Source organism: Vidua chalybeata, chromosome 1 (genome assembly GCF_026979565.1).
Source record: "Vidua chalybeata isolate OUT-0048 chromosome 1, bVidCha1 merged haplotype, whole genome shotgun sequence".
NCBI classification, from domain to species: Eukaryota; Metazoa; Chordata; class Aves; order Passeriformes; family Viduidae; genus Vidua; species Vidua chalybeata.
The window spans coordinates 34955558-34983423 of NC_071530.1; the positions used below are offsets into that span (position 1 = coordinate 34955558).

Below are 27866 nucleotides of genomic sequence, written 5' to 3' on the forward strand. Positions count from 1 at the left end.
GACTGATGAAAAGTTCACTGCCTTGTGAGAAGTAAAACAATTCCAAAAGTATAACAAGTCCTTGCAAATGTACTTTTGGATTAGTGCTTATATTCCACAAAGCTGATGCTGAGCAGTAGGAGAAACTATTTTGCTTGGAACAAGGTAGAGTCATCTGCAGTGGAGTGCAAATGGGATTAAACTAGGAGAAGGAGTAATTAGGCTGCATGTCAGGCAACCTGAACTAAAAGAGTTATTTGACTGGGAAAGAGCTTCCCAAGGGAAATAATAAAAGCCACATTATTTGGGACACCTAAAATTAGACTTCAGAAAGCACTAGAAAAAAATGTACAACCTTGCTTTGGTAGGGAAGTGGACTAGAAAAAGCAGGATTTCAGATTTTCTTCTCTTTTTTTTTGCAAAAAATTCTACAATTGTTGGGCTCGATTCTGTTTTGTGATGTTTAAGTCAAGGTAAGATTTACATTGCTTCTTGCCTTAAGAAACTGAGGTTAAGCATACAGGCTTCTCCCCTCCACCTATTTCCAGCCTTTTGAATGGTATCTTTTTATTTCTGTCCCTCAGGGATACTTCAGACCCCTCTCTTCCAATTATAGATATGCATATTTAGAGTAGTGGAGAAAGGGCACATGTGCCTTAAGGATCCTTTGTAGCATTTCCCTCTTGCCTGGCTCTTAACAGAACTGAATGAAATACAGCCTTTAACCAAGGAACAGAGGCCTCCAAGTAATGTGTGTTGATATATTGAAAGTGTTGCAGCCTTCTTCATAGTTTTCTTTCAATACAGTCCACAAGATATTGCTGCAGTAATACAAAAGAGGTTATCATAGCCAATCCTACATATTAAAAAGTGTAGATTGTGCTCTTATGACTAAATGTTACGAGCCAGATGTTTTTTATTGTAAGTTAGCTTGAAGATTCCTGTCTTTATTAGCATACACTGTCTACTTGTGCGATGGCAGTACTCCTTTCAAAGCACTCTTGAACAAATAGAGCCCCTATGTGGAAAATGGTTCTTCATTGTGTAGGCATTACCCTGTAATAGTTCTGGTATAAAAACCATGAGTTTTAATGTGTACACAAAAAGTATGCCAAAGTCAGGACATCGAGCCTCTGAATTTGTGGTAAGAGACTAAAGGCATGTCAGCAAGATTTTCTGAAAGGTGGTTCATTTGTAGAGGGTTTGAAACAACATGGGAGGAAAGCTATATGGTGTCTTCAGTATTTCATTCAAGGGCTGTGTGTTATAGCCCCAAAGAATACATTTTGCCCTGATGCCACTGGACAGGAGTATATGGGAATGGGATACTTGGTCAGTCCTTCCTCTGAACTGAATTTTGGGTTGTAGATGATCACACAGTTTCTAGTCCTTGAATTTAGGCTGCATCATTTGGAGGAACAAGCACTGGGGCAGAGGCAGCTAGAAGAGTCATCTGATGGCATTTCAGATTGTGACTTTTAAATAGCAGGAGCTGATTCCCATTTCCTTTCTCTGACTGCTGCTTGCCTCCAATGTACTCTACCTCCTGCTGCCATTCATGTGGTCTGCCACAGGAGCGTGGGTTGTATTTTTTTTTTCCTAATTTGACTAAGGGCATATTTCCCATTCTAAATCCTTAATGAAGACAAAGGCCTGTATTGCAGGGTAGGAAGATACTAACCCGAAACATATTATTAGCTGGGAAGACTCATTCTCCTTATGTCCATGTTTTTGAATGGTTTAATTGAGGAAAAGAGATATCTTTTGATGATGGGTTTTTGAATAGGGCAACAATGAGGGTAGAATGGTGGAGATGCTGTGATGCCAGCTTTCTTGGAAAGCTTCATTGAGAGATTATTAAAGTGATTGTAACTGATTCTGTTACAGATCAGAGTGCTTTGATCAGCCAGTCCTTTGCATAACAATCTCTCAAGGGAGAAAGTGAGTGTTTCAGAGGCTCTGCATGTCTAATTTTTGACTAATCTCTCATTAAGTATTTTACAAGATAGAAAAGGAGAAAACTACTCAGACATAATTGGGATATTGTTCATGTACACTAGGTAGGAAGTGAACAAGTCTGCATGTATGTTTTAATTTCACTGCCTTTTCCCTCTGCATCTAACCCTCTCAAGACTGCCAGATATTCCACTCAAGACTGCAACTTGCTTCATTTCTATGTTATCTTCTCTCCTGAACTTTTCTGGATTTAACTGTCATGCCTCCTCCCTACACAGATGATTCTAGAAAAGCATGGAGTGCCTGTTTTTAATAATGAAGGGAGACGGAAGGGGAACAGGTTCTGGGAATTGTGGTCTATTTAACTTAACATCAATTTTTAGTAAAACATTAAAATGTGAAAAATGTTTCTAAGACCTTTCAGGAGTCAGGGAAACAAATTATGACCTAGAGAGATGTATAAAGAGTAAATGTGAGAAACCAACGTAATTTCTTCTTAAGATAAAGCCTTGCAGAAAGAAAAGACAAAGCATATGACATATTTTGTGTTATTGTGGGGCTTTTGACACTGTTTCATATGGCATTGTGACATTGTGAAGAGTCTCACAAAATAATCGTGACATGATGGATGTAGAGTAAGATGTAAAACTAGATGTGTTTGGAGCATCTATCCAATTGTCACTATCAAAAGAAGATTTCAAGCATGGATTGCATAAGGTTCTCTTTGGCACTGCCTAGTACTTTCATTTGCAACTTTACTAATGAAATACAGGGGTTTCTTGTTAACTTTAATGATGACTGAGTCATGCTGAGGGCATGGTTAGGTATGAAAATCAGTGAGTGATGTGCTGTCATTCTACAAAAGATTTTTTTTTACAGAAAAGCATATAGCTTTTGTTGGAAGATATGTGCCTTTTTGTCAGTGTATTACTAAAGAATTGTGAAAATTATCATTTTAAAATGGCAGGAAAAACACTTGACTTTAACACTTGAGATGTCTGATCCTTGATATGATATCATTTGGTAATAGAAGCATTAATTTTTAGAATTATTTCTTTATTTATTATTAAATCATGAGGGCTTCTTTTCCTCTTTTTTTTTTCTTTAAATATTGAGTAAGTCCACTGAACCTTAAAATGTCCCTTATTCTCTCCTTAGAGCAGCAAACCTCTGGCTTAAAGTCAACTGAGTTTTTGTCCCAGCAGGAGTGTCTACATGTGGTCAACTGTGATTAGTTCCCTGCAGGATTGCATTTCAGGGATATGGGCTAGGTTAAGGCAAGATGTAATAGTTGGACAGGCTAGCATCTATGCATTTGGTACTCATGGCACTGCTCCAGATCCATGAGCTTGCTCTTTAGATGTATGTTGTCATCATAACTGTAGGGTACTGTACTTTTGGAAGCAGTGCAGTATAAAAGTCTTCAGTCTGCTGGGAGCTAGATATTTTGGCTGATCTTCAGCTTGCAGTGAATAAACACATTCCTCTCTGTTTTTTTCATTTTATTCATCCACTTTCCCTTTTCCTCCCTTCCTACTCCTCAAGGACATAGACTTTGGCTATATTTTTCACAACTGCGCGAAGCTAGAAATCCGAGCGGATGCCTGTGCCACCACCGCCACCTCCTCCTCCACCACCTCCACCACCTTCTGGAGGGCCCCCTCCACCACCACCTTCTGGAGGGCCCCCTGCACCACCACCACCACCACTGGTAAGACTGACTTTTCATTTCTGTGAGCAAAAGCTTAGCTGTAGTAGCCAGCTTAGAGCCCACAGGATTTTGGCATGGATACTCATAGCAAATATCTGGGGCAGATGTTTGTTTTGCTGGCACTGGTTCTGTTCATTACAGCAGTGGTCCCCAAAGTGGGGTGTGTGAGATGATCCATTGGTGTGTGGGATGAAAATACTGCAACTTCAGTCATACATGTGTATACTTTATAAAGAAATAAACCTATCTTTTTGGGGTGCGTGTGCAAAAATTTTGTTACTGCTAGGAGTGCATGATCAAAAGGTTTTGAGATTATTAGAGTGCATATGGTGAGAATTTAGCATTTGTGAATACTTTTCCAGCCAAAGGGAATTAATTTTTGTATTGGTAATGTACAGATGGTAAGTATTCATTTCTTCATCCTTTTTCTTACAGCTCCTATTAAGACTCGCAGTGTTCAGCTGTACATTTTGCCCTTTCTAGCACACTGTGTCTTCCTGGGGATACAGCACAATATTCTTTTCTACATGTGCAGGAACAATTACAGCTTGTAGCAGATCATTACTGTGTGTGTCATGAAGCAGAACATGTGCCTTGCCAGCATGTTTGCAATAAGAGGAGGATGTTCTGGGTGAACTTTCAGGGTATTACATTTTCATACCTTCACAATCAATTATTGTACCTATGGTAAAACCTGTTTAAGTAATTCCTTGAATTCCATGATCAGTTGGTCATAACCTATTTCTGCATTGAAATTCTTACACTTTTTTTGAAAGAGCAGAACCTGGTACAGTTGTATTCAAGTCATAAAATCTCTCCTGACTTTTTTTCATATATTTTTCTATCACTGCTGTGGTTATTTGCAGAGTACGTTAGTCTGCATAGCAAAACAGTACATGGTACTTAAAATGTACTTCAAATGTACTTCAAGTTTATTTTTTTTTTAAGAACTACATTTCACCCTTGCATTCCCTGGCATCTTTGCCTGTTTTGTTCCTAGGAAGGTTGGTTGATTTTGTTTGTTATTGTTCATAAGGCTATTATTTTATCTTTTTTTTTTCCAGAAGGAGGTTTCTTTGCAAGTTTCTTTCTGCTACTTTACAGGCTGAACCATTTTGTAAAACTCCCCATGAGTTGTGGAGATGAAGAGGAGGAGGATAAAGACAGCAAATCAAATAAGAAGTGTTTGATTCTTTTCAGCATTCAGATTAAAGTTTGGCACCAGGAGCAGTGTTTCCAATTAGCCATTCTTCTGGGCTGGTACACAACCTATACTTAGATGCTGAAATAAGTGGGCTGCATATTGTGAGCAGCTTAATGCTCACAACTGCAATTAAAGTCAACAGAAACCACAAATGTTCTTATCCTAATAAATTTAGATCAGTAAAGTATCTAGAGACATTTTTAGAATCCTCTAACATACGCCAATTGGAAATGACTTGAGAAAGCTAAAAGGACCCCTAAGGATCATTATGAACAAGTTTGGGATTTTTTTGTTTCCCCTTCCCTTTTCTGACTATTAAATCCACTACTGTGATAGGGTTTTGATACAAGAAGGCTTGTTTTCATATTGTAGTTGGGTCATTCTGTTTCAAATGGGGTGATCTCTGTATAAGATAAGCAGAATTTAGAGTCAGCTCAATCTTGGTGACATGATACATGCTAGATGTGTTTCTAGTTATTGTCTGATATCAAAGCTTTGCTTTTAATAGGTCTTGATACTAAAAAGAGTATCAACAGAAATAATATAAGATAAACAGAAATAATTAATAAAATAGCGTGGCAGGACATTGTTTTTTCTGCAACAGCAAAATTATTTTTTCCCTGTCATAACTGAATGAGAGACAGGGTAAGGAATCTGCCTGGTGAATTCAGCAGAAGCACAGAGTAAGAGACAGCTCTCCAGCTGGTGCCAAGTTACAGAGTAAAACCTTATAGTTGGGGAGTCTGCAGAAACTTGCTTCAGACCCTATTTTCTTTTACTGGAAAGCCCTTTCCTAGAAATTGGCATTTGTCTTTTACAGTTGCTAATCTGCCCAGCTGTTGTTACAGCTGCTAGATCTACAGTTAGGGGATGGAAGAAGGAAAAATTTAACAGGCATATAGCTTTAAGGAAAACCTTCAAAGGAAATAAGTTATTATACGGCCAACAGCTGGAAAAGTTCCAAAGTAAACAGCACAGTGGTTTTTATTATACTGATATGATTAAATCAGAGTAAGATTTGCATGTTAGCAATTAAAAGTTAGATTTTCATTTTACTATTAATATGTGGGTGAGCCACTAGTTTAATTTAAGTGATTTATATAAAAAAAAAATGTCTGTGTGTAGGTGGGGGCTTTAGGGTTTTCATGTAGTTTTTCATGATTGTATTGCAGGGGTATCATGGACTTGTCTTGCTTTTCTAGTTATGGATGAGAACCATACTTTCCTCTTGCTTTCACTATCAAGAGATTTTTAGTAGAAGTAGTCACTGCATTATCTTTTTCTCTGCACATTTTCTTTGTGAATATTGTGAGCCTTGATCCCAAATAATTTTGCAGTCCTTACTTCATGGAAATTCTAATTACTGTTGGCACATAACTTTTTTGTCCTGCTAACCCCTTCTTAAGGCAGAAGAAAGTTCCTTCCTAGTGTTTTTTTGGCCTTTTTCCTACTGTTTCCTAAAACTTTTGGATTTGCTGGTACTCTGTAAGTACTTGTACTGAATTTTTTTTCACAAAAGTTGTTACAAGACAATAAAAAGTGATTTGGAGATGGTATTTAAGACATACTAGGAGCCACCTGTGCCCAACAGCCAAAAAGCTACTGGCTGTTAGACCAAACTTAAAAGGAAACAAATTCCTGGATTTCTCAGGAGAAAATGGTGGGATGTCTGCTATAGCAGATGTAGGTGGCTGAGTCAAAATGTAAATATAGCTGATTAGATTCATTGACTAGGTCTTCAAATGCCTGCCTTCTGGAGGTGATAGAGATTAGAGGGGTGAGTAGGCAGAATAAAACTATGCCCTGATGTATTTTCTGGCACTGGCTTACAGAATTAAATTCTCATCATGTTCCCTTTTCCTCTACACCTTAACAAAGTACACTTAGAGAGGAGGCTTTTTCTAAAGCTCTTTTAATTTATGGGCATGTCATGTAAGGTGGGTTTTTTTAATTGAGTTTTTGTTGGTGTTCTTGGGGAAGAGGGTGGTAGGTTTGGCATTTTTTTAAAGCTTTCTGTTCATGAAAACTTCATTTTATTCTCACTCTGTTTCTTTTACCACTCCTGTCTTTAAGCTTGGCATATGAGGCAACCAGGTTAGTTTTGGTTTGTCACATTTTCTGGAGTAGGTGTCACCACTGAGATGGATTAAAATTTTTCTCTACTTCATTTTCCAAGAAAAGGATCAAGAGAGAATTTTGCTTTGATAAACCCTGTTCACTTATTACATGCAGTGAAGGCTGCTTACTGCTGTGTGGCCTCTGTATATATGAATTTGTAATGTTAAGATCAGTCATCACCTATTAAAATGTTAATATTGGAGGAAGTGTGGATGTGTAGCAGCCCTGCTGGGTTGTGCCTTACTCAGAGAATGTTTGTTTAGTGATTCATATGTTTGTGGAGTTTAAGAAAATACTTCTGTTCTCTTTGGAATTGTTATGATTAAAGTCTTAGCATAGAAATTAACCTCCAAAATCACAATGGATCAGATGATTAAAGTTCATAAAGTAGCACCAGGTGTTTATTTGCTGCCTTGTGGCACACTAGAAACAAGGATAGTAGAAGGAGAAAGTCATATGCTTATTTTGATGATAGAAATATGAAACTTGAAGCAATGATGAATGCTAGACTAGCATGTAGATTAATCTTAATGTAAATTAATCTTAATGATTACCTCATTCTTATTTTGTTAAAATTTTTTAAAAATTAAAACTAGAATTACTGTTGTAGATAAACCTGTCAGTGTTTATCAAGTTTGTTGTTCTCTTCTTATTTTCTACTCTGTAATAGAAAACTCAGAAAGGCAATTCCTCATGATATAATGTGTGATAAAAGCATAATTTACACAGAAGAAGGATTTCCAAGGTTCAGAAAAACATCACCTGATAGTTTTCCTTGGGGGGATGGTTTTTTCCCCTCCTTTATGCAGTGGTTAGATTGAAAATCTTGCTGAGCTGTTTCCTTCAGCCTTCATAAGAAATTCAGAGAGCTACAGTGCTCATCTGAAGTTGTGTGGGAGTTGGTTTTGCTCCTATGACATTTAGCACTACTGTTCTTTGGAAAGAGAACAAACAGCATATGTAAAACATCTTGGCTGAAGATAATGATGATTTATGGTATTTTGATTTGGTCTTACCAAATATAGTATGAGCAAATGTGCACAAATGAGCCCTCATATGTATAAATTTTTGGTCATGCTTGCTAATTATTTATTTTAAAATTAAAGTAATCTCTTAAGTTTTTATTCAGACCCCTAGACATGCAAGTGTAATACTGAAAGAAAGCATTCTGCATGGGGCCAATAGCAAAATAGTTAGGAATGTGTTTATTAAAATTTTATCTGAGCTGTAAGATCATATTTAGTACTTTGTCATGGAGCCTAGGGAGATACTAAAGCACAATATTTATTGCTGATAAGTAAAACACACCAGAGTGAGAGAAAGTGCAGGCTTGGTAATCTTGTTGGTGACTGACTCATCATACAGACTGTGCTAAGGGCTGGACAATTTTTGAGTGCTTTGTTCCAGAAAAAATAAAGGATACTGATTTAAAGTGTTTTAATAATATATCATATCTCACACCAGTCTGCTTTCATAAAGAATTGAGAGTCAATCATGTAGGAAAAAAAAATGCTGTGTCTTTGTGTGGTTTATTTGACTAAATTTTCAGCTGTTGGAAAATTGGGATTGCATAGCTGTGGTGTCTCAAAGTGTTGCTGCTGTAGCCTTCTACTCTTGTAGTCAAGAAATACAGAAAGGAAAAATGGGAGCTGTGAAATATGGGGAAGATGAAAAAAAAAAAAAAAAACATAAATACTAGGCTGGCATTGCTCTGTTTCATCTGGACAGGTACAGGGGCATGGATTGCATATAGTTCCTAGGTGCTAATCTTCTTGAATGCTTCACTTGAGAACTCTTATGTCACCGTTTTAAATGTATTTAGATAAAGAGTTCTGTTTTGTAGGTTTCTTCATAATGTCATGTGTTCTACATGTCTGAGTGGAATGCATTTGAAGAGCATTCTTTCTCTTTGTTTTTCATCTGTATAATATACCACTATGGAAATTGCAGAGTAGATTTACCAGCTGTGAATGATCAAGCCCAGGTACCAGAAGCAGCCTAGCTGCAGACAACTAATAGGTTAATTTACCATTCTAATCACAAAGTAATAATGCCCTTAAAAGTCAGTGCCCCATCTCTAGTGTATGCAGTGGCTACATATTAAATTCCATCTGTCAATTAATATTATACTTTTAGCCTTTTAATTAAAAGAGAACTCAAAATTATAGCAGGAGTTCTCTGAATGGCTGGAAGGTGAGAGTGCAAGAAATGCTAGTTTCTCATTATTCTCTCTTGGGTTAACCATAATTTTGTGTGGATGCTAAAAGGCATTTCAGAATAATCAGTAGCTTCTGCACAGGTAAGTGGGTATGAGGAATAGCCTAGCATTCTTAGAGAGAGATTAAATTGTGATGTGTGTAGGTTGTTACCTGCTGAAATTTTTGTTACCACTACTCATGGTATCCCTTGTCATTCTGGGGACTCTGCTATGGTAGACAGAGAGAATAAACACTGCTATGCTAGTGTCACCAGCTCCTATGGCAATGTTTTCATCCTTGTACTGTTTGACATTTTCATTGCAATGCCAGGCCCTCAGATTTTCTTGTTTATGAGAGAGTTTTCCCTTTCTTTTCATTGATGCAAAGGCTATCATGGGACTTTGAATCCCAAAATTTTAGAAATCAAAAAATTAAGTTCAAAATTAGCTTTTGAAACCAATCCCAGGGTATTTTTGGTATTTGACTTGTGATCTTTCTGGACTGCTGGGAAACACTTTTAGAGTAGTTTAAATTTTATACTGCCTTCATTTTGGTGGCTTCTGTTACTGCATGTTTTCTTTTAGTACAAGAATAGTCAGAATTTACATTTAAAATGTGGGTGTCAGAAAGTTAAATACTTGCAGAAAAGCTCAGCAGGTACAAATGATCCTACTTACTCTGTTGCATTTTTTGTATTCCTGTACAGAAATCTAGCAACCCACACTGGAAAACCTTAAGTACACCCTAGTGAATAACCCCCCCCTGCTCCATTTGAGGCAGGAGCAATTGAACCCTATAGTATACAAGATTTTATATTATCCGATACAGCAGTGCTAGCATAAGGTGCAGAGGGTTTATTAGGTGCAGTGACATTGATTCCTGGTGGTGTTTGAAATGAGCACTGGGAACATAGATTTAGAAGAAAGTTGCTCCTGCTATGCTGTTCTGTTCCCTGCCATTGTGTGTGGTGGTAGCTTCAAGCAGGTGCAGAGCAGGCACCAGGCTCTGCTAACACTGAAAGGCCTCACTATTTGGGACTAAAGCCAGGACTAGGTGGTGGCTATAGTGCCAGGAAGGGATCTGTAACAACTTTTGTACTACTTCCCTAGCTGGGAGCTGAGAAACAAGGTTGGTGTGGACACAGCCTATCTAAGAACACACATTGCTCGCTGACCTTTTCAACCTGGCAGGCTAAGACTGCAGAACTTTGTGCAATGGAGGCTGAGATCATGTTTAATCAGTGCTGAGCTGGGTGTAGGTGGAATTGTCAAGTTCTGGTTCTGTCATTCTGTTGAAACAATGATTTCATTAGCTGCCAGGAAGCTGTTTGGCAGGTCCCGTCATGTGGGTTCCCTCAGAAAAGTTGGCTGGAGAGTGACCCCTCACATGGAAAGCATTTGAAGCTCAGCTTGCTAGAAGGCTGAGAGAGTGCCACGTTTGCCCAGGCAGATCAGGTGCCAAGAATTAATTAGTTTTGTCCTATTCTACAGCAGAAACACAGAAGTGGCTCTGATCTTGCAAATGACTGTGCAGGTGCAGTCGTGCACTGTGGTGAGGTCTCCCATAATTAAAAAGCTTTAAATCAGAGGTCAGAGCTCTCTTGTGAACTGAGGTACCAGAAACCTCTCCAAAACTCTCAGGTACCAGATCTCCCAAGCTTGTTTAGAAATAAGCAGAAATATTATTAAAATATATAAAATAAAAGAACACATCTACTTTGTTGTTGAGACTTGTTGGATTTTTCCTTAAACTGGAAAGGCGTATTATTTGGATTATTTTATTTTGTATTTGACAGTGCATGAGTGAAACCACACTTGATGCATATGTAATGAAAATACAAGAAGGATGACAATGATTTTCTCTACAGTACTCCTGTTTGTGATGTGCTGGAAACTGGGTTTATTATTTTAATACGCTCTTTCTTTTTGTTGCTACTGTTTTTCTTGGCACATTCCTGGTAGAGACTTTAGCTGCTGGTTTGAGAATTCTTTGTAAAAGCAACGCTCCTGCCTGCCGGGCAAACTGTTTCTGCTGCAAATGTAAAATCATTAATTCCTGGCATAATTCTAAGCTAGTAATAGTGGATTGACCTTGGAATCAAGATCCAAATTCCTCTGGAGTTTCAGATTTCATGCTGAGCTACAAAGATGACTTTTATAATCCTGTGCTATGTCAAGGAAGACATGCTGGTCAGCTTACACTGAGATTTCTGGTCAACATCCATGTTTTACTTTGTACCAAAACAACCTCATTCTTTTAATAAAAAGTTATGACATTGTAGTTTGTTAGACTATTCTGGCATCTTACTGGCAATATTACTTTTTTCTGACAGTTCTGCTTTTGAAAATGATGCAGTCTTTGAGGAGCTGAATTCATTTAAATACCTTAGTCCTGATGGTTACAGAAATCTCCTTATGGAACACTTGTGGTCAGCAGCTTGTTGTTAAGTGGAAGGAAGCTACAGAGTAGGTTGCTTGCAAGCAGGTCTCCCCTGTTCTTGGTCCACTCTTTTTTGTCATCAGTGGTCCCAGAAGGGTATTTTAACAGACTCATGCCCTTTGAGGCCCCTTACTCGAGGTCTGTGCTCTGCCAGACTGCTGTGAACATCAACCCAATGCCTGGCTTTCCTTCAAAGGAGTAGGAGATTTATGGCTGGATGGGGACCCAGTCATCATCTATCCCTTCATGCTCCCCTGCTTGGAAAGTCTTGTGGTGCCATATGGGTAGTAAGAACACTCATCATGCTTCCTCAGATGGTTTACCAACCAAAAACAAGCTGTATTTTTCTCTCATATGCTCAGCTATCTCTGACATGACGCACATACTGCATTAGGCAGCTAGCTTACCTTTTTTGTCTTCTTTCCTGAAAAATCTGTATTTGTTTACACCAGAATTTTGGTTATTAATAATATTGAAATAATATTTGGAGAATTTTGTTATATTTCCAATGGTTTCTGCTCTTTCTTGATGCTTTATACATCCTTTACTAAAGGTTTAGATGTTTCAGTTGTCTCTCATTATTGACAAACATTTTCTTTGACCAGATCTGGCACTATCACATTACTGACTGCAGTGCCTCCACAGCTCTTGCTTGTTTTGCCCTTCCTGCTGTTTTAGATGCTGGTTTTAATTGTCCATTGTCACGTTTGTAAGCTTTTTCTCTCACATTTTTTAGTTTAAGTTGGGTCTATGAATCATGACAGAGAAGGCCAGGACTGGCTCAGGAACATAAACCCTCCTACACCCCCCCCCAGCCCCCCATAAATATTTGTCTCTGTGATCAAATATCCTTTATCCTAGAGCTTTCTGCTTAGTCTTTATCTTGCTGCACTCTTTCCCTTCCTTAAAAACCAAACCTGAGGTGTTTCATGCTGCAGTGATGAAAATCACTTGCCTCAGCCTGGATCTGTGCAAGTTTGGCTGAGCATGGCAGAGAAAAATAAGAAAGCAAGGGGTTTCCTCAATCTCTTTTTCCACTAAAATGTATACTGCTTCTGCCTTCTGCCAGTACCTGTGCTTGATCTCTGCATTGAATATGGGGGATTTTGTTTATGGGGGAAAAATTGGTAATGGGAGAGAAGAAGGTTAATTTCCACCAGATTCATAGAAATAATATATATTATCAGCAAAAGAGAGAGCTCTCATTCTGCTCATAATAAAATTCTGATGTGAAATGTATTGATTAATGTTATCATTATATGTCTCACAAAATAATTAGGGAAAAGCTAAATATATTTTGACTTTTTTGTTTTAGTTTTTTATCTAGTTCAGATAAATAATTTTCTTCACAGGTGTCTTCCCAGTGTTTCCTGTAAAATGTGACCAGGAGAAGGAATATACTATGATGATACAATTCATTGCACATTAGAAGTGTAAATACTCAGTACTATTAAGTTCTCTGAGTAAAAGTATATAGTGCCTTTGGATGGAATAATGCTTTATTTTATCTTACTTATGGCTCCTATCTAATTTAGGGTTCTAGTACTGGATCATCTTTTCACATCATTTGATGGGTTTACTCTGAAAGAAAGGCCCATGACTGCCTGGCTATTGGGTGGTCCAGAAGGCTAGAGGTACATTTTTCCTGCAGCTGTCCTATTTATGTAGATCTGTATTACTCTGAAGTACTTTCCAAATGCATTCAAGAGCATATTTAAAATCAGAGTAAATACAAGCCATTTATGGGACAGTATGTATGAACTGTGACTGAACTACCTGTCCAGAGTCCAGAGGATTTTCCCTTTTCTGTGTGCAGGGGTACTCTTTAAAAACTGAAGATTATAATTAGTATCAATATAAACTTTTTCAAATGGCTGGTACCTTCTGCATTTACATCACTTTAGTATCTGAGCACGTAATTCTCTTAAACATTTTAAGTATCGTAGGAGCCCAGAGGGTAGGTCAATGCGCCCATCTGTCTTGCAGGATGTCAAATGACATTCTGAAGGTGATGTAAATATCACAGCAGAGTGTAGTCATAAATGGAGCTCATTGCCATGCATTTCAGTCAGTTTTCCCTAGAAAAAGTCTCTCCGTTCTTAATTTGTCTGATACAACTCAATTTAGGATATTAAGATTGTGATTATTCAGGCTCAAACCTGGAGTGGTCCATGTGTAGAAAGTGTAAAAATAGAGAGTTGTTCTTCTAAACTAAACAATCCACTTTCACAGAACTCCTAACTGGGTGAGGCTGCTACAAACCACTGTCCCTCCAGCACAGGGTACTACACATCACCTAGTAGCTCTGCACAGGACCTGGTGACTTGTGCTTCACAAAAAACACTTCTGCCAGAGAGGATCCAGCCTTGATCTGAAGTATTATCAAGAGATTGATAATCTGCTGCTGTCTGTGGCTTGTCTGTTTGCATCTCAGATTAATTCATCAAATGCCTGTCTCTGCTGCCTGAGTCCTCACCACCATTCCCAGTACAGGTTGTGGTGTGCTGACAGTCAAAACAGAGGTGCCGAAATCTGAGCTGTCGTCTCCAGTGTTTTGAACACTGCTTTCACTGCTTTGGCTCTTTCTTTTGCACCTCCAGGTTTCCACAATGTAATTTTAAAAATCCGGAGACTAGAACCGAGCTTGTGATTCCATTTTTGCTCACACTGTTTTGTGGTTTTTTGTTGTTTTGGGTTTTTTTGGGTTTTTTTTTTTTTTTTAAAGGAGAAGAAATATTGGAGGAGTATACTATCCCTCCTTGTCATACTTGCTAATTCCAGCTTGCTTCCAGGTCCAGGATTGTGGGACTTGGAATGCAGGCTTTAGTTTCAGAGATATGACTATTATTTGTAATCCAGTCACTTTCAGTTTTACATTTGACGTTTTTATATTGTGCATTTTCTTTCTCCTTTCACCCCTCCATGTCAGCAGTGGGGAAACATGTTTTGGTTTGTTGTTCTTTTCAAATACTCAAGCTGCAGTGATTTAGATCTCTCTCTATATTCATGCTGTCCTCATTCATATTTCCACTAGTCTAAGTTACCAGCTTCAAATTCTGAAATGTTTATTTCCAACATTGATGATTTACAGTCTGAAACATCACTCTAAAAAAAATGATTTGAAGGAATTTTCCTATTTACAGGTATTTTGAAGACCTGACAGCCTAAACATTAGTCCTGTACTTTACTGCATATCCTAGCTGAGTGTGTAATTTCAGACACTGAAGACAAAACATGGTGGTGCTGGGTGAGAGGAAAAGGAAGTAATTCTTATGTTCAGGCTGTTTACATGTGTGGTTTGTTCCATTCTTCTAGTTTCTATGTACTGAATGTGACATTCATTGTGTCTGAAATAGTAGCAGAATAAGCTAGTGGTTGCTGAGGTAATGAGAACCCACCGTTCCCTTACCAATTCCTGTAAATAAAGTATGGAATTTAATTTCACTCTGTGTTACCTGAGGCAGCTCTGGCATCTGATAAAACAAATGATCTTCGCATTCTTCTCCACTTCCCTTCTGATTTTCATTGAAATACTGAGATGTTTCTCTTTTTGTAAATAAATGAGGCTGCCCTGCAGATGGTGGGGTAGAAAGTAGCCTAAGAATTACATCTTTTGTCTTGCAGCTGTTTTCCCTCTGTGACTTAAAATGTATTTGTCTTCTTGCTGAGACACTACTATTGCATGTGATCAGAGCTGAAGATTTGACTGCCATAAGAGTTCCTCTTTGTTTTTCTCTTAATGCAGAACTTGCATGTTTGTTAGCTGTGCTTGTGCTACGGATTGCAAGCACAGCATGAGTGTGAATCCAAGATTTAGTTCTTCATCAAAGAAAGGAAGGTTGTCTCAAAAAACAATACGGTAAATCCAGGAATTTGCAAATGCTGGACACCAGTAGCTTACCTGGTGAAATGCTACTTGGCAAGGATTATTACTGGCCTTGGGAGTGCAGGCAGCAAACAAGAAATCCAAAGGAGCTCTGACCGCCGTGCAACCAGGCAACACTACACCCAAGACCATCTTGACTTTGTAATGGAAAAAGAGAATCCATATCAAGCTACTCAGCAGCTAATCAATCATCCAAGTCCACCAGACTGGGCACAGAAGATTGAATCTCTTACACACATGAAGAGGAAGAAGAAACAGCTGGGGCATGGGATGGAGTTATGTTTGGAGTAAGGGAATCTGCTCTAAGAGAGAGGCAGCTTGTTATGCTGCATTACGGAATGGCAGAACTCTTCCTGCTCTTTTATGCCACAAATTTTTGTCTTGCTTGTGTTACACTGATATCAAGTCATGGGTCACTTGCCACAGGTTGCCACAAGTGGGTTATTTTAATAGCTGTCTGGATATCAAGACTTTATATTCAATAGCCTGTCTGCCCAGAGAAGTAGATCTGGGAGGTGAAGTGGACAGCTGGCATAATATAAGGACACTTGAACCCGGAAATGAAAGAGACAGCTGCTGGATCTAATTTTAAACATAGCTCTTGATCAGATCCCTCTAGATCCTGCTTGTCCTGCTACAGCAAAGTCATTAGTGGGAGTAAAGAGACAAGAAGTTGAAGATACTGGTAAAGAGCTTTTGTGAGGAAGGGAATCACCTTTGTTCCAGTTATGGTATTTCCATTTTTCACAGTAAGTATTGTCAGCTTCCAGAGAAGGGGAGCGGAAATGGTTTGTGGCTCGTACGAGGTCTAACACCGCTGACACAGGCAGCTCTTCTGGGGCCTCGCAATGGCCAGTGGGACTCCCTGCTCTGCAAGTACGAGGGCAGGCAGCGCTGTTTCAAACGAGAAAAATGTAACACAGTGGGGCTTTTCCGAACATTTTAAAATAACACGTGGTTACATATCAGCAGGTTGCAATTCCGAGTTTTTACATCAGGGTTCGGGAATGCGGCGGCGTTAGCGGCGGTCTGGAGCTCCATCTAGTGGGCCGTAGCAAATCCCACTGGCTGGGTTTTGATTTTTTTAGCAAGTACGAAAATAACCACGAATAATATCGTACTGATAGAATTCTTCACTTGGGATTAATAAAACACGTTATTAGTTCAGCAGCTGGTTGAGTGTTTTCAAGTTTCTCTTTTGCTTTCAGAATGGCATTACCAAGCTGGGTTGCTTTTGGGGGTTTTTTCAAGTGTGACGGTATTGTTCAGCTTTATTACAGCTATGATGCTAAAATTAAGGGCTATGGAAACATTTCTGGTACTCGTTCTCTTTAGAGAGTTAGCTAACCTCTGGGAATTTTGGAAGCAAGCAGAACATTGCTCCTCTGATGTGAAGATTCTCCTCTATTAGATTGCTCTGTTAATCACAATAGGTTTAGGAATAACAGCTTTGCTGTTTATTATCTGCTTTTAAAAAGTGAAGCATCCAATTTTCTTAAAGATATGGTTTTTTAATATATATAACAATAAACTTGAAGAAATAAGAATAAAGAATAAATTTTGTTCGTTTGTTTTATTAAAAAACTTTAAACCGCAACTTTACATTTAGCAAGCTTGGTTAGGATAGAAACATTACTAAAATATAATTGTATTATTCTAAAGGCATTCTACTTAAACTGATGTTAATCTCCAGTACAGAGAGACAATCTAAAGAAGTTAATAATCACATTCAAATATAAGTGCAGCATGCATTTATCTCTTTTCCTAAGAAAAGTGATAAAACAGATATTTATTATAATTTGACTTATAAAAATTTTGATGTAAAGCATTGTAAATATTATGATAAGAGCTGACAGAGGAAGTTGGAGCTGGCGTTGTGGGACAGAGGCCATAAATGGCCAAATGAGGTCACATTTCATTTAAGCATGCCTCCTAACTTGCTTTCAACAGCATTAGCACAACTAGGATTAGTTTTGTATTATATTTAAATTTCCAGCTTTCCTGCCTCCTGCACAACCAAATGTTCCTGTTGATTCGACTCAAAGGCTTGGGAGTGACAGCTGCCAGGGAGGGCTTATTTCAAATATTCTCTCCCATGTTTACCTGTGTATCCTTTCTAAACATGCATTTTTTGTCTGTATCTCCCATCTAAAGCTCTTACTGTCAACAGGTAAGCTCAGAGATACCAAAATTGCGAAAGGAAGACCAGAAAGCACGAAATGCACTCTTGGCTGATATCCAGCAGGGAACTCGCCTAAGAAAAGTGACCCAAATCAACGACCGCAGTGCACCACAGATTGAAAGTGAGCAGTGGCTCCTCAGCAGGGCCCTGGGGGAGCATTGCTGAAGCCTCGGGTGTGGGTGGAGGTCAGATGGACAGTTTCATACTGAAGGGCAGGTTTGAAGGTCAGCAAAAGTCTGGATCATTGTATGGCTTTAGGATGCGGGAGGGAACACTTTCTAAACGTGCATCCTGCTCTGAGATCAATGACTGTTAGCACTTCATGGTAAGTCTCCAACTGGTTATCACCTTAACAGGCATTCCTTGTTCCAAAATAAATCCTTGAGAGCACTTCAATAAAATAATTAGGTGGGAATTGTTGGCTCTAGCAGAAGAATTGTTCTTTATTAGATTAAAAGAACAAAAAAATGCTGAAAAATTCTAGTGACATAAATTCAGTATTAGGCCTAACACAGCTACTTCTTGGTGTCACGATTTGCATGACGTTGAAGAGCACCAGAGGGTGCTGTGCTCCAAGGTACAGGTCAGAGAGGGATGGCAGTTCCTGTATAGCAGTACAGGGAAAAGTTTGGTCTTGGCTGCTGCCACCAAGCCTTAGCAGTCTCAGGGCAAAGATGAAATGATTTTCTGATATACCCTTCATTTTCATTCTTTTTAACAGAACCCAAAGGAGCTAACAGAGATGGAGGTAACCCAGCTGTTAATAAAGGTGGCTCTCAGCAGCCTCTGGGAGGTTTATTTGCTGGTGGCTTTCCTGTTCTCAGACCAGCAGGCCAGAGGGACATGACAGGTAAAGGCTTCATTTGTATGAAAGCAGAACTGGGTGGGCAGAAATTTGGGATGAAAAGTACTTTGGGATTAGCTTTACTGATTGATTTTTATTGGGTTTTTGTTGGGGTTTTTTTTTTTTTTTTTTCTGAATGCTTAGTTCATCATGTGACCATGGAGTGCTCAATTAATAATGTGATTGAAGCCACCTTTCTAGATCTCAGGTGCCTTATTCCTTAAAATGTAAATAAAATGCTATCTCCACACTTGGTAAGAAAGAGATTAAATAGATTTCTTTAGCTGAGGTTTTTACATTATTTTAATGAAAACTTTTAATTGTGTCTTGAATACAATGTTGAAATCTGAGCTTATCAGTTTCAGGACAAATGGCAAAGTCATATTCCTTCCCTCCACTAGTGTGTATTTCTATGGTATTACAGTCTTGGGTATTAGTTTAAAGATTCATATTTAAGATTTTTGCTCTCTGGATTTTATAGAGTATAGCTTTGATCCAGCAAGGTAATTTACTGATCTGAAAAATAAAGGTATTGTTGCTTCACAATGACAGGAGGAAGGCACATGGAGAGCCCCACTGCTGCTTTCACCTCAAGAAGTGCCAGTATCAATGAGGGATGACTTTTATTGTCACAGTAATGACCTCTGGCTCTGTTGAGCAGCTGGTGCCTGCTCAGGCAGCACAGAGCAAAGTACGTTTTTGTAGGGAAAGACAGAATTCGGCTCTGCCTGAAGGTTTTTTGCTCCCAAAAGGCAAGCCAAAGATGCACAGCACTGTATGTGGTGGGGCTTTTGACATAGCTTCAGTGGCAGTAACTACTTTGAGTTGCTCTTTAAACTATGGCCATGCCTATCAGACTATGTGAGTGTTGAATGAGATGCCTTTTTTAACATCTTGCTTTGTGATAAATCCTTGACATTTACTCAGGAAAAGGTATTTTGTAAGTTCAAGAGTCTTCAGGCATTTGCTGTTAAAAAGGAAATACCAGAACCTGTGCCTTCCAGAAAGCCTTTGAGGCATTACTTTTAAAAACTTGGCTTTTATCCGTGGAGTTGAAGTTTCTGTAACATTAGTGTGAATTTTTTGATCCTAAGCAAGTATTTAACTTGAAGGATGCCAGTTGATGTGTGCCAAACTGCTTGTGTACTTTTCACCAGGACTCTCGATGCCCAGCAGGCTGTACCAGGCAAAATGAGGCTGGCATGAAGGGCCCCAAACTGCAGAAAAGCTCCTTCTCCTTAAACGGTTTCATTCTGCAGAAGCTGAGGAGCAGGGAGGGGAGCAGTGTCTCCCAGCAGGTCGTCATATAACAAAGCAGAATCACTGGTGCCCACTGGAATGCATCACCTCCTAAGCCCCATTACAGAGTGGGCAACCGGGGTGAATGAGTTTGATCCCTCCGGGTCAACTAGGGAGGGGAAGATGAAGAGCTTGCCTTTATCGCTGTTCGGTCTGAGGAGTGGGATCGCAATCCCAGTGTGTAACATGTGGTATCTGGTTTCCAACAGGGAGGCCTGGGCAGCTATCTGGAGGCCGAGCACCATCCCCCAGACCCTCCGCACCGCCGAGCAGCGGCGCTGCCAAGGCGAACAGCACCCCCTCGCCCCCGGCCGAGGGTCCAAGAGCAGCTATCCCACCGGAGATTCCCGGCACCTCCCGAGCAGCAGCAGGAGCGGGCCCCGGGCGGCTCAGCCTGCCCGCCCCCCCTCCACCGCCTCCCGCTTCCAGCAAGCCTTCCCTCACCTTCCCTCCTCCTCCCCCTGTGCCCCCTCCGGCCGATCGCGCTGCCAAGACGGTGACCCCCGGCGCTGCTGCCCCGGCCCCGCTCCCTCCCCCTCAGGCTGACAAACCCAGCAAGCCTCAAGCAGGCGCTTCGCACCCGCCCCCGCCGCCCCCTCCTCCGCCTCCTCCCCCGCTGCCCCCCGTGCCCCCCTGCGGGCTGCCGGGCAGGGCCGCCGAGGCCTCTGCGGCCGCCGCCGCTCCGGCCGAAGGAAGGGACTGTCCCCTGCCCCCGCCACCGCCCCCGCCTCCTCCGCCGCCACACGCCCAACCCCCGCCCCCGAACCGGCTCTCCTTTCCCCCCTCCCCGGCCTTCAGCGGTGCCGACGTGCCCCCTCCGCTGCCCCCCAAGTCTCCCCACTTGCTGTCACAGGTCCATAAGCCAAGCAACATCCAGTCGCTGCCGCTGCCGCCCACCCCCGGCCCCCCTCAGCCCGCAGCCGTGGTGGAGACCAGGAAGAAGAGACCAGGCCGAGGCGCAGGTGAGAGAGGCACCTCCAAAAGAAGGAGGTTTTTCCCTCCCTTCGGCTAGCGGGGAAAATCACAGAATGATTTGGGTTGGAACAGGACCTTGAAGATGACTTAGTTCTTCAAGGCCGCCTTCCAACCCAAACCATTCTATTGCACTGGTGGCTGGAGAGCACGGAGGGGCAGGGGTGAGGAGCACACATGGGATGAATACCCATGGGTTGCACGGCTCGTGATGAACTCTCAAAACATCCGGCTTTTTGAGATGCCAGGAAATTCTTAGCACTGGGCACACATGCCTTATTGTTTAAGCTGCCACTCTTGGAAGCAACATGCTGATCAGTGGAGACAAAGTCTTAGGACCACTGGACTGCCTCTTGCTTTTGTGTTGGCATTGGTGTGTCTCCAGCAGTGCAATGGGTGGTACCTGACAGGCTCAGGTCGGGGAGCAGACTGCACACCACGGTGTCTGCCAGGTCAGCAGCTGCTCATGTGCCAGCCTGCCTAGGACACCCCTCTACAGCTGTGCCCATGCAGGAGCAATATTGGCAACAGCTGGGAAACGCTAGAGAACATAATGAAACAGAGATGGGGTAGCTACCAGCCATAGGTGAGCAAAAGCAAATCTGGCTGCAGCCCTCTGCTGTTCAACAAAGGGGAGCAGCCAGTGCCTCCTGTGATCAAGGTGGTTGGGCCAAAGGTTTCTCCAACTAATTGGGAAGTGGGGTGTTATCCAGTATTTCCTTGAGTAGATGATAGAAGGAAATTTTGTTAGACTCCTCTAATGTAATGAAAATAATAAAAAAGATGAACCTAGATTTGTGTGGGTTTGAGAAATGGAGACAGCTACTTAACAGGGAACATCTGAAAATGTTCTGTACCCTGTATTTTAGCAGCCACATGTCAGGAGAAAGATTACTTTGAGAGCCAGGGGAAAGGCTGTGTAAGTACAGCAGATCAGGTGCCTTGTGGTGGTGATTAATCCTGCTCAGAACTCTCTGATGAACTGTTACTATGTCGAGATGCCCATTTCTCATGGTAGTTCAATTTGTATGTTTTCCATAAAATTACCTGCCTGTCCCTTGTTATGTAGGAGGGTAAGGAGTTTTGAGAGGCTGCTAACTTGGAGGCCTTGGGCTCCCTCCCCCTCACACAACTCCTGTGGTAGGTCTTCCAGATGTAAACTTTGATGGCCCTTGCAACTCCTCAGTGAAATGCACAAGACTAATGGTAATTCCATTACATAGCTGACAAAGTGTCAGGAAATATTCTTTTAGGCATACCACCTAGTGTGGTTGTTTTGTTGATTTCCTTTGCTTGTTCTTGTGAAAGTGGAAGGATAATCTTCCCTTCCAGACTGGGACAAAACCACATTTCAGAATGTCACACTTTCCTTAGAACTGGAAATGGAAAGCCCCAGCCAATTCCAGTAGTGACTCAATTCAATACTCAATGCTACAAATCTGTGGTCAGGCTTGGCAAGCAACAGCTATGGGTATGTTTGCATCAAATACTGCATTCTTTCTACACCCCCTCCACTTTTTTGTAGTTTGCTGTTGGTTTAAGTCATGATGATGTTCATATGCTTGTCTCCTGGGTTTTTTTTAAAGGAACCGGTGCTGGGAAGCTGGTCACACCTCCACAGCCACCTGCAAGATCCCCAACAACTGAACTTACAAGCAAATCTGGAGTCTCAGCCTGGGCTACAGCTCATGACCCCTACACGCCACTTAAAAATGGAAATATGCACATCATTGGTAATATCATTAAATTAAATCTCTTGCCCTTAGTTAATAATTTTAGTACAAAAGCCTATGTGTGTCTCAGACCTCAAAAACTCACTCAAGACTTTGTCCTAGCAATAACTGGGTAGTATAATAGAAACATTTTTGTACAACCTTATACAAATTTATACAAATTAAGGCTTTTTCAAAAAGGATTTGAATTCAGTCAGTAGAAAAGCACACACTACCTCCAAAGTTACTTAAAAATATGAAGAGTTTCCATAGTGTGCTTATATTACCATTCTTCAAACCAGACATGGACATTTAGAGGTTTCACTCCTATAGGGCAAAGACCACTAAGAATTACTTTTGTGGTCTGATGAATTGGCCATTCATTCTTGCTCATAGCTACACGTCTTGAAAACTACCAATGAATACATCTATTACCGCAAAACCATCAATGCAGAAAACTGGAACAGCAGCCAGAAGCTTAACTTCAGTTTTAATAGCAGGCAGTGTCTGCAATTAAGGCAAAAAGCTTGGGTGGCTCACAGAAGTTTATATATGTTTTTTACAGAGTGGTTTATACTGAATGAGCCACTACCAGGAGAAAATAAGCCAGCATTTTTAATTGAAATTACTTGTGGCAACATTGTTGGGTTTTGGTTTTTTGGAGTTTTGTTTGTTTGTTTGATTGGGTTTTGGGGGTTTTTGGTTGGTTGGTTGGTTGGTTGGTTGGTTGGTTGGTTTTTGTTGTTGTTGTTTTAAGTTTTTCTCTAGCAGCAGCTAATGTTTATTTCCCTGAAACTTCCCAGATGACTTTGAATCAAAATTTACTTTCCATTCTGTGGAAGATTTCCCTCCACCTGATGAATTCAAACCATTTCAGAAAACGTATCCCAGCAAGATACCCAGAGGTAAGTGTGTAAACATGGAAAGATCTGATCATTATCAAGAGGTTTAAAAATGGGGATGCAAAATAAAGAACTGAACCATCATTAGCATAACTGGACTGCTAGCATTGACACAGAGAGGAATGGGGTTTGTCACAGTGGCAACAGGGACCAAAGATATAATGAAAAGCACTTAGTTACTATAGAGTCTTAGCTAAAACAAATTATGTGGCTGGACATGCTGCCTGTGTTTTCAGATTGCTAAATTTGCAACGCCTGTGATGTTAAAAACAGTCATATTGTAAAAACAGATTTGGGCAGCTCCTGAGTTTGATTTTTTTGTTTACTAACATGTGAAATCACAGAGAAAGATGACTTGATCCATGTCTTCTGTTAGGTATTTTGATTTAAATCCTATTCATGGTGTTTTACACACCTGAGTAACAAAGAGATTTAGTACCTGAACTTTGTCAGGAAGTGATAAATGGCTGAACCTTGCTTTATTTTTTTTTTTTTTCCTCCTTTCTTAACTTAGTAACTTTACAATCAGGTCACTGATGTAAAAGCAGTTCACCTATCCAATTTTGAAAATGGGTAGTTGAAAGTACCAAAAGATCTCATGCCCATATTCTGCTTTTTTATAAAACTTAGTTTTCTGTATTATTAGGTCTCCAACTTTTAATTAACCTTTTGTTTTGTTTCCATGCTAAGGTACTTCACATGAATTTTCATAGCAGTCTCCTTCAGGCTAAATTGTCTGCTGTATATTCTGACTTTTTACTGAAGGGCTGCAGAGCACAAGCAATATGTGTGTGTATGTATGTAAACATATGTATGTATATATCAGGGGTAGCAGATAAATGCAGTGTCCCTGCCATATAAGTGCATCCAAAATACCTATTTAAAATCTGTTCTATCTATTTACAGATCCCTCTAAAAATCCTCCATTAAGAACACACGTGAGATGAGAAGAGTCTTCTGATGATCTCTGGACTAGTGTTAAAAAAGAAGATCAGGATAATATATAAGACAGAAGGGGTCCCTGTTGCCGTGATAGATTGTACTTGAGTCACAAGTACTGCAATATTAACATTTCTATAAACTGTAAATCAATATAAATTATACCTTTTGAACTGGCCTACATACTACAGGAACGTTAGGACAGGCTTTTAATTACTGTATATAGGTGAATATTTTTTAAGCAAAGCAGCATAAAATTTAAATTCTTTGTAGTGTTGAAACAATTTTCATTCTTATTGTGCTGACAATGTTACCTCAGAATGTTTTGTGCTACGTGCCTGTAGTTCTTTTTTCCCCTTCCATCATAATTTCTGGAAATTCTCCAGTTCTTATTTAGATATTTTTTCAATGAACTGTCAAACTAATATGCTATCTTTAGTCTGTTTTTATGTTTCCTCACTTCTTCCATTCTGCCTGGCCTCAGATTGCAGCAGGATGTCACTTTCATGAAGAGATGGGCCCACAATCCTTTTCTTATGAAGCATGAAGAGGAGATGCCAAGGAGCTGTGGCTGCTAATGAGCATACCTCCTAATGATTACATATCCTTATAGGATAGTGTCTGAAGAAGCCCAGCTGGGTGGGATGGTTATGGACTTGACAAAGATGACAGAACCTTTCCAAAGCAGAGGAAAAGGAAGTTCTCTGTTGTAAGCAAGAAAAAGAAATGGTGTGTGTGAATACACATGGTGTGATGAGTGTATGTAAGGACACGTGTCCTGTCTTTTCCTGCTGGCACAGTGGCTATTTACCATTTCTGCCATAGATTGCCTTTACTGAGCAATTACAAAGCCTTTGGATGAGGGGTCCAAAACCTACATTTTAGAGCTACTACTATTCGCTAGCAGTGAAGGTTCATTGTCCAAAACACACCACATGGAACACTCAGCCCCCAAAGTGGTTATTGTCTCAAATAGAGTTGGTTGGGAAAAGTAACAACCTATCAGCAGACAAGACTTGAACTACTGCTTTTAATATTCAGACCTTGGGTAAGGTCTTTGGATCACAGATGTTTAGATCTGGTCCTAAGATGTCTATTTCTGGCATTTATTACCCTTATTCTTGTGCATTGTGAGGAGAGGTACCAGGGAGGTGTCAGGGAAATGATCTTCCACTCTGCTCAGCACTAGTGAGGCCACACCTGGTGTGTGGCCACATGTGCTGTGTCCAAATTCTGGGCTCCCCAGTGCAAAGAAGACGTGGCCATGCTGAAGAGAGTCCTACAAAAGGCCATAAAAGTAATGAAGGGGCTGGAGCATCTCTCCTATGAAGAAAGGCTGAGAGAGCTGAGACTGATCAGCCTAGAAAAGAGAAGGCTCAGAGCGGATCTTTCCAATGTATATTTGAAGGGAGGACATAAAAATGGAGCCAGACTCTTTTCAATGATGCCCAGTGACAGAACCAGAGGAAATGGGCAACTGCAACACAAGAAGAGCTATCAGAACATCAGGAAACACTTTTTGACTGTGTAGGTGACTGAGCCTTGGAACAGGTTGCCCGCAGACCTTGTAGAATCTCACTCCTTAAAGATGCTCAAAGGATCTGGACTTTGACCTCAGCAACTGGCACTAGGTGACCCTGCTTGGCCAAGGGTGTTGGATCAGATGACCATCCCTTTCAATCCCAAGCACCCTTTGATTCATCTTTTTACTACTTTTCTGGGTTCTTAGACCTGGGTTACAACAACCCAAGGCACCGCTGGGGGCAGAGTGGCTGGAAATCTGCCTGACACTAAAGGACCTGGGTGTGGTGGCTGTCAGTGGCTAAACATGCTGAACAGGGGCCAGTGTGTGCTCAGGTGGTCAAGAAGGCCAACAACATCCTGGCTTGAGGAGGTTCAGAGGAGACCTTATTGCTCTCTGTAACCCAAAAGGATACTGTACCAGTGTGGGGGTCAGTCACTTCTCTCAAGTAACAAGGCACCGGACAAGAAGAAATGCCCTCAAGATGTGCCAGGGGAGGTTTAGATTTGATATTAGGAAAAACATCTTCACCAAAAAGGTGGTCAGGCATTGGAACAGGCTCCTCAGGGAAGTGGTGAAGTCACCATTTAATACCTACAGGTATTTAAAAGACTTGTAGATACAGCACTCAGGTGATCCCTCAGGTTTTAGCTTTTACATTTTTCAGATTCTGTACTTTTTTAGTGTGTACTTCTGAGCTTCATACTAGGGGATAGTAAGCTCTCATTATAGAGTAGGTAGACAAAGGACCCTTGGTCCTGGGGACCAAGGACAAATGATCCAAATTTCAGACCCAAGAATGTAAACAATGGTGGAATGAAGAGAGAAAATCAAGAAGGATGGGACTTCATAATCTAAAGCTATAATTGGATAATTAACTCCAATATGCTAATGGACCAGAACTTATAAAAGTGAGAGATCTCATGACTGGTCGTCCATTTTGTGACCATTTTGGGTTCATCTTGGGTGTAGCCCTGGCTGGGCTCTTGTACTGCCCAAGGTGTACCCATTGAGGCCTTCTAATAATACCTGCTTTATTCTTTAACTCCGTCTAGTCTCTGTTCTAGGTCAGCCTTCACAAGGCATCATAGGGACATGGTTTAATGGTGGACATGGCAGTGCTGGGTTAACAGTTGGATTAGATGATCTCAAGAGTTGTTTTCCAATATAAATGTTTCCATGGGTCACCAGCCTGAAAAAGAACACTGCTGTTGCCAGGGTGACTCTGGTGCTCACAGCCAGGCTATTACAGTTATGGCATTAATTTATATAACTGCCATCAATTCCCTTCAGTTAGAGGTGTGATAATGTTTTAGATCACTGATGATCTCTCCCCATGGTGTTGCCTTCGAACAAAACTTTTTTGAAAAGACAGGTTACTGTATCTTTACATCCCTGGTTTTCTGTTTGTTGTTACAGCAGCTCAGTTAGGCTGTAACTATTCCCACACACATGCACATTCATGGTTTGAGATGGTGTAGGAGTAAGAAGCTCTTCACCCACAGGACTCCAAGAAAGCAACATTAGTCTTTTTCTAGCCTATTATGATAACTTGCTGTACATCATGTGAAAAGGAAAAAAAAAAGTGGTGATGCTTTGACCAATAGTGTCATTTACTGTAGTTACTTGATAAATATGCATGAATGTAGTAACAAGCAGGGGTCTACATCTACATTGCTTCTCAAACAACTGGAAAAGTTGAATACTGTTTTAAAAACTATTTTGTTATAGTACAATTAAAAGTGGCATATTGTTGGCTCTCATTTATTCTGAAATTTGTGTACTGCTCCGTAGTAAGTACCTTCCTAAGGATTTTAAAACTAATTCTAGACTACCTGCCAGCAGATATATCAAGGAGAAGAAAATTTTACTCCATTTTTTATTATGGTTTGGGTACTTTAGAAATAAACAACATCTTCCAGGGATGAAATGAGAAATCCTGTGCCTATTTGCTAGCATTTCTGAAATGTTTCCATATATTTGTCATTAAAGATCCATTGAAG

The 27866-nt window shown here is 40.4% G+C and overlaps 1 protein-coding gene across 3 annotated transcripts in view; it reads left to right on the plus strand.

Annotated features, from left to right (window-relative positions):
* WIPF3 (WAS/WASL interacting protein family member 3) overlaps nt 1–27800 on the plus strand; it is a 38169-nt gene extending 10369 nt beyond the window's left edge. For 2 of the 3 annotated variants that reach the window (XM_053949259.1, XM_053949267.1), the window contains exons 2-8: nt 3481–3646; nt 17662–17794; nt 18395–18523; nt 20026–20778; nt 22375–22521; nt 23304–23405; nt 24309–27800. In XM_053949259.1, the coding sequence (XP_053805234.1) occupies nt 3536–3646; nt 17662–17794; nt 18395–18523; nt 20026–20778; nt 22375–22521; nt 23304–23405; nt 24309–24349 (1416 nt within the window). In that variant the 5' untranslated portion in view covers nt 3481–3535 and the 3' untranslated portion in view covers nt 24350–27800. Of the gene's footprint in view, nt 1–3480; nt 3647–17661; nt 17795–18394; nt 18524–20025; nt 20779–22374; nt 22522–23303; nt 23406–24092 lie in introns of all 3 variants that reach the window. The other variant, XM_053949275.1, reaches the window with a different exon arrangement.
* The last annotated feature ends 66 nt before the right edge of the window (nt 27801–27866 follow it).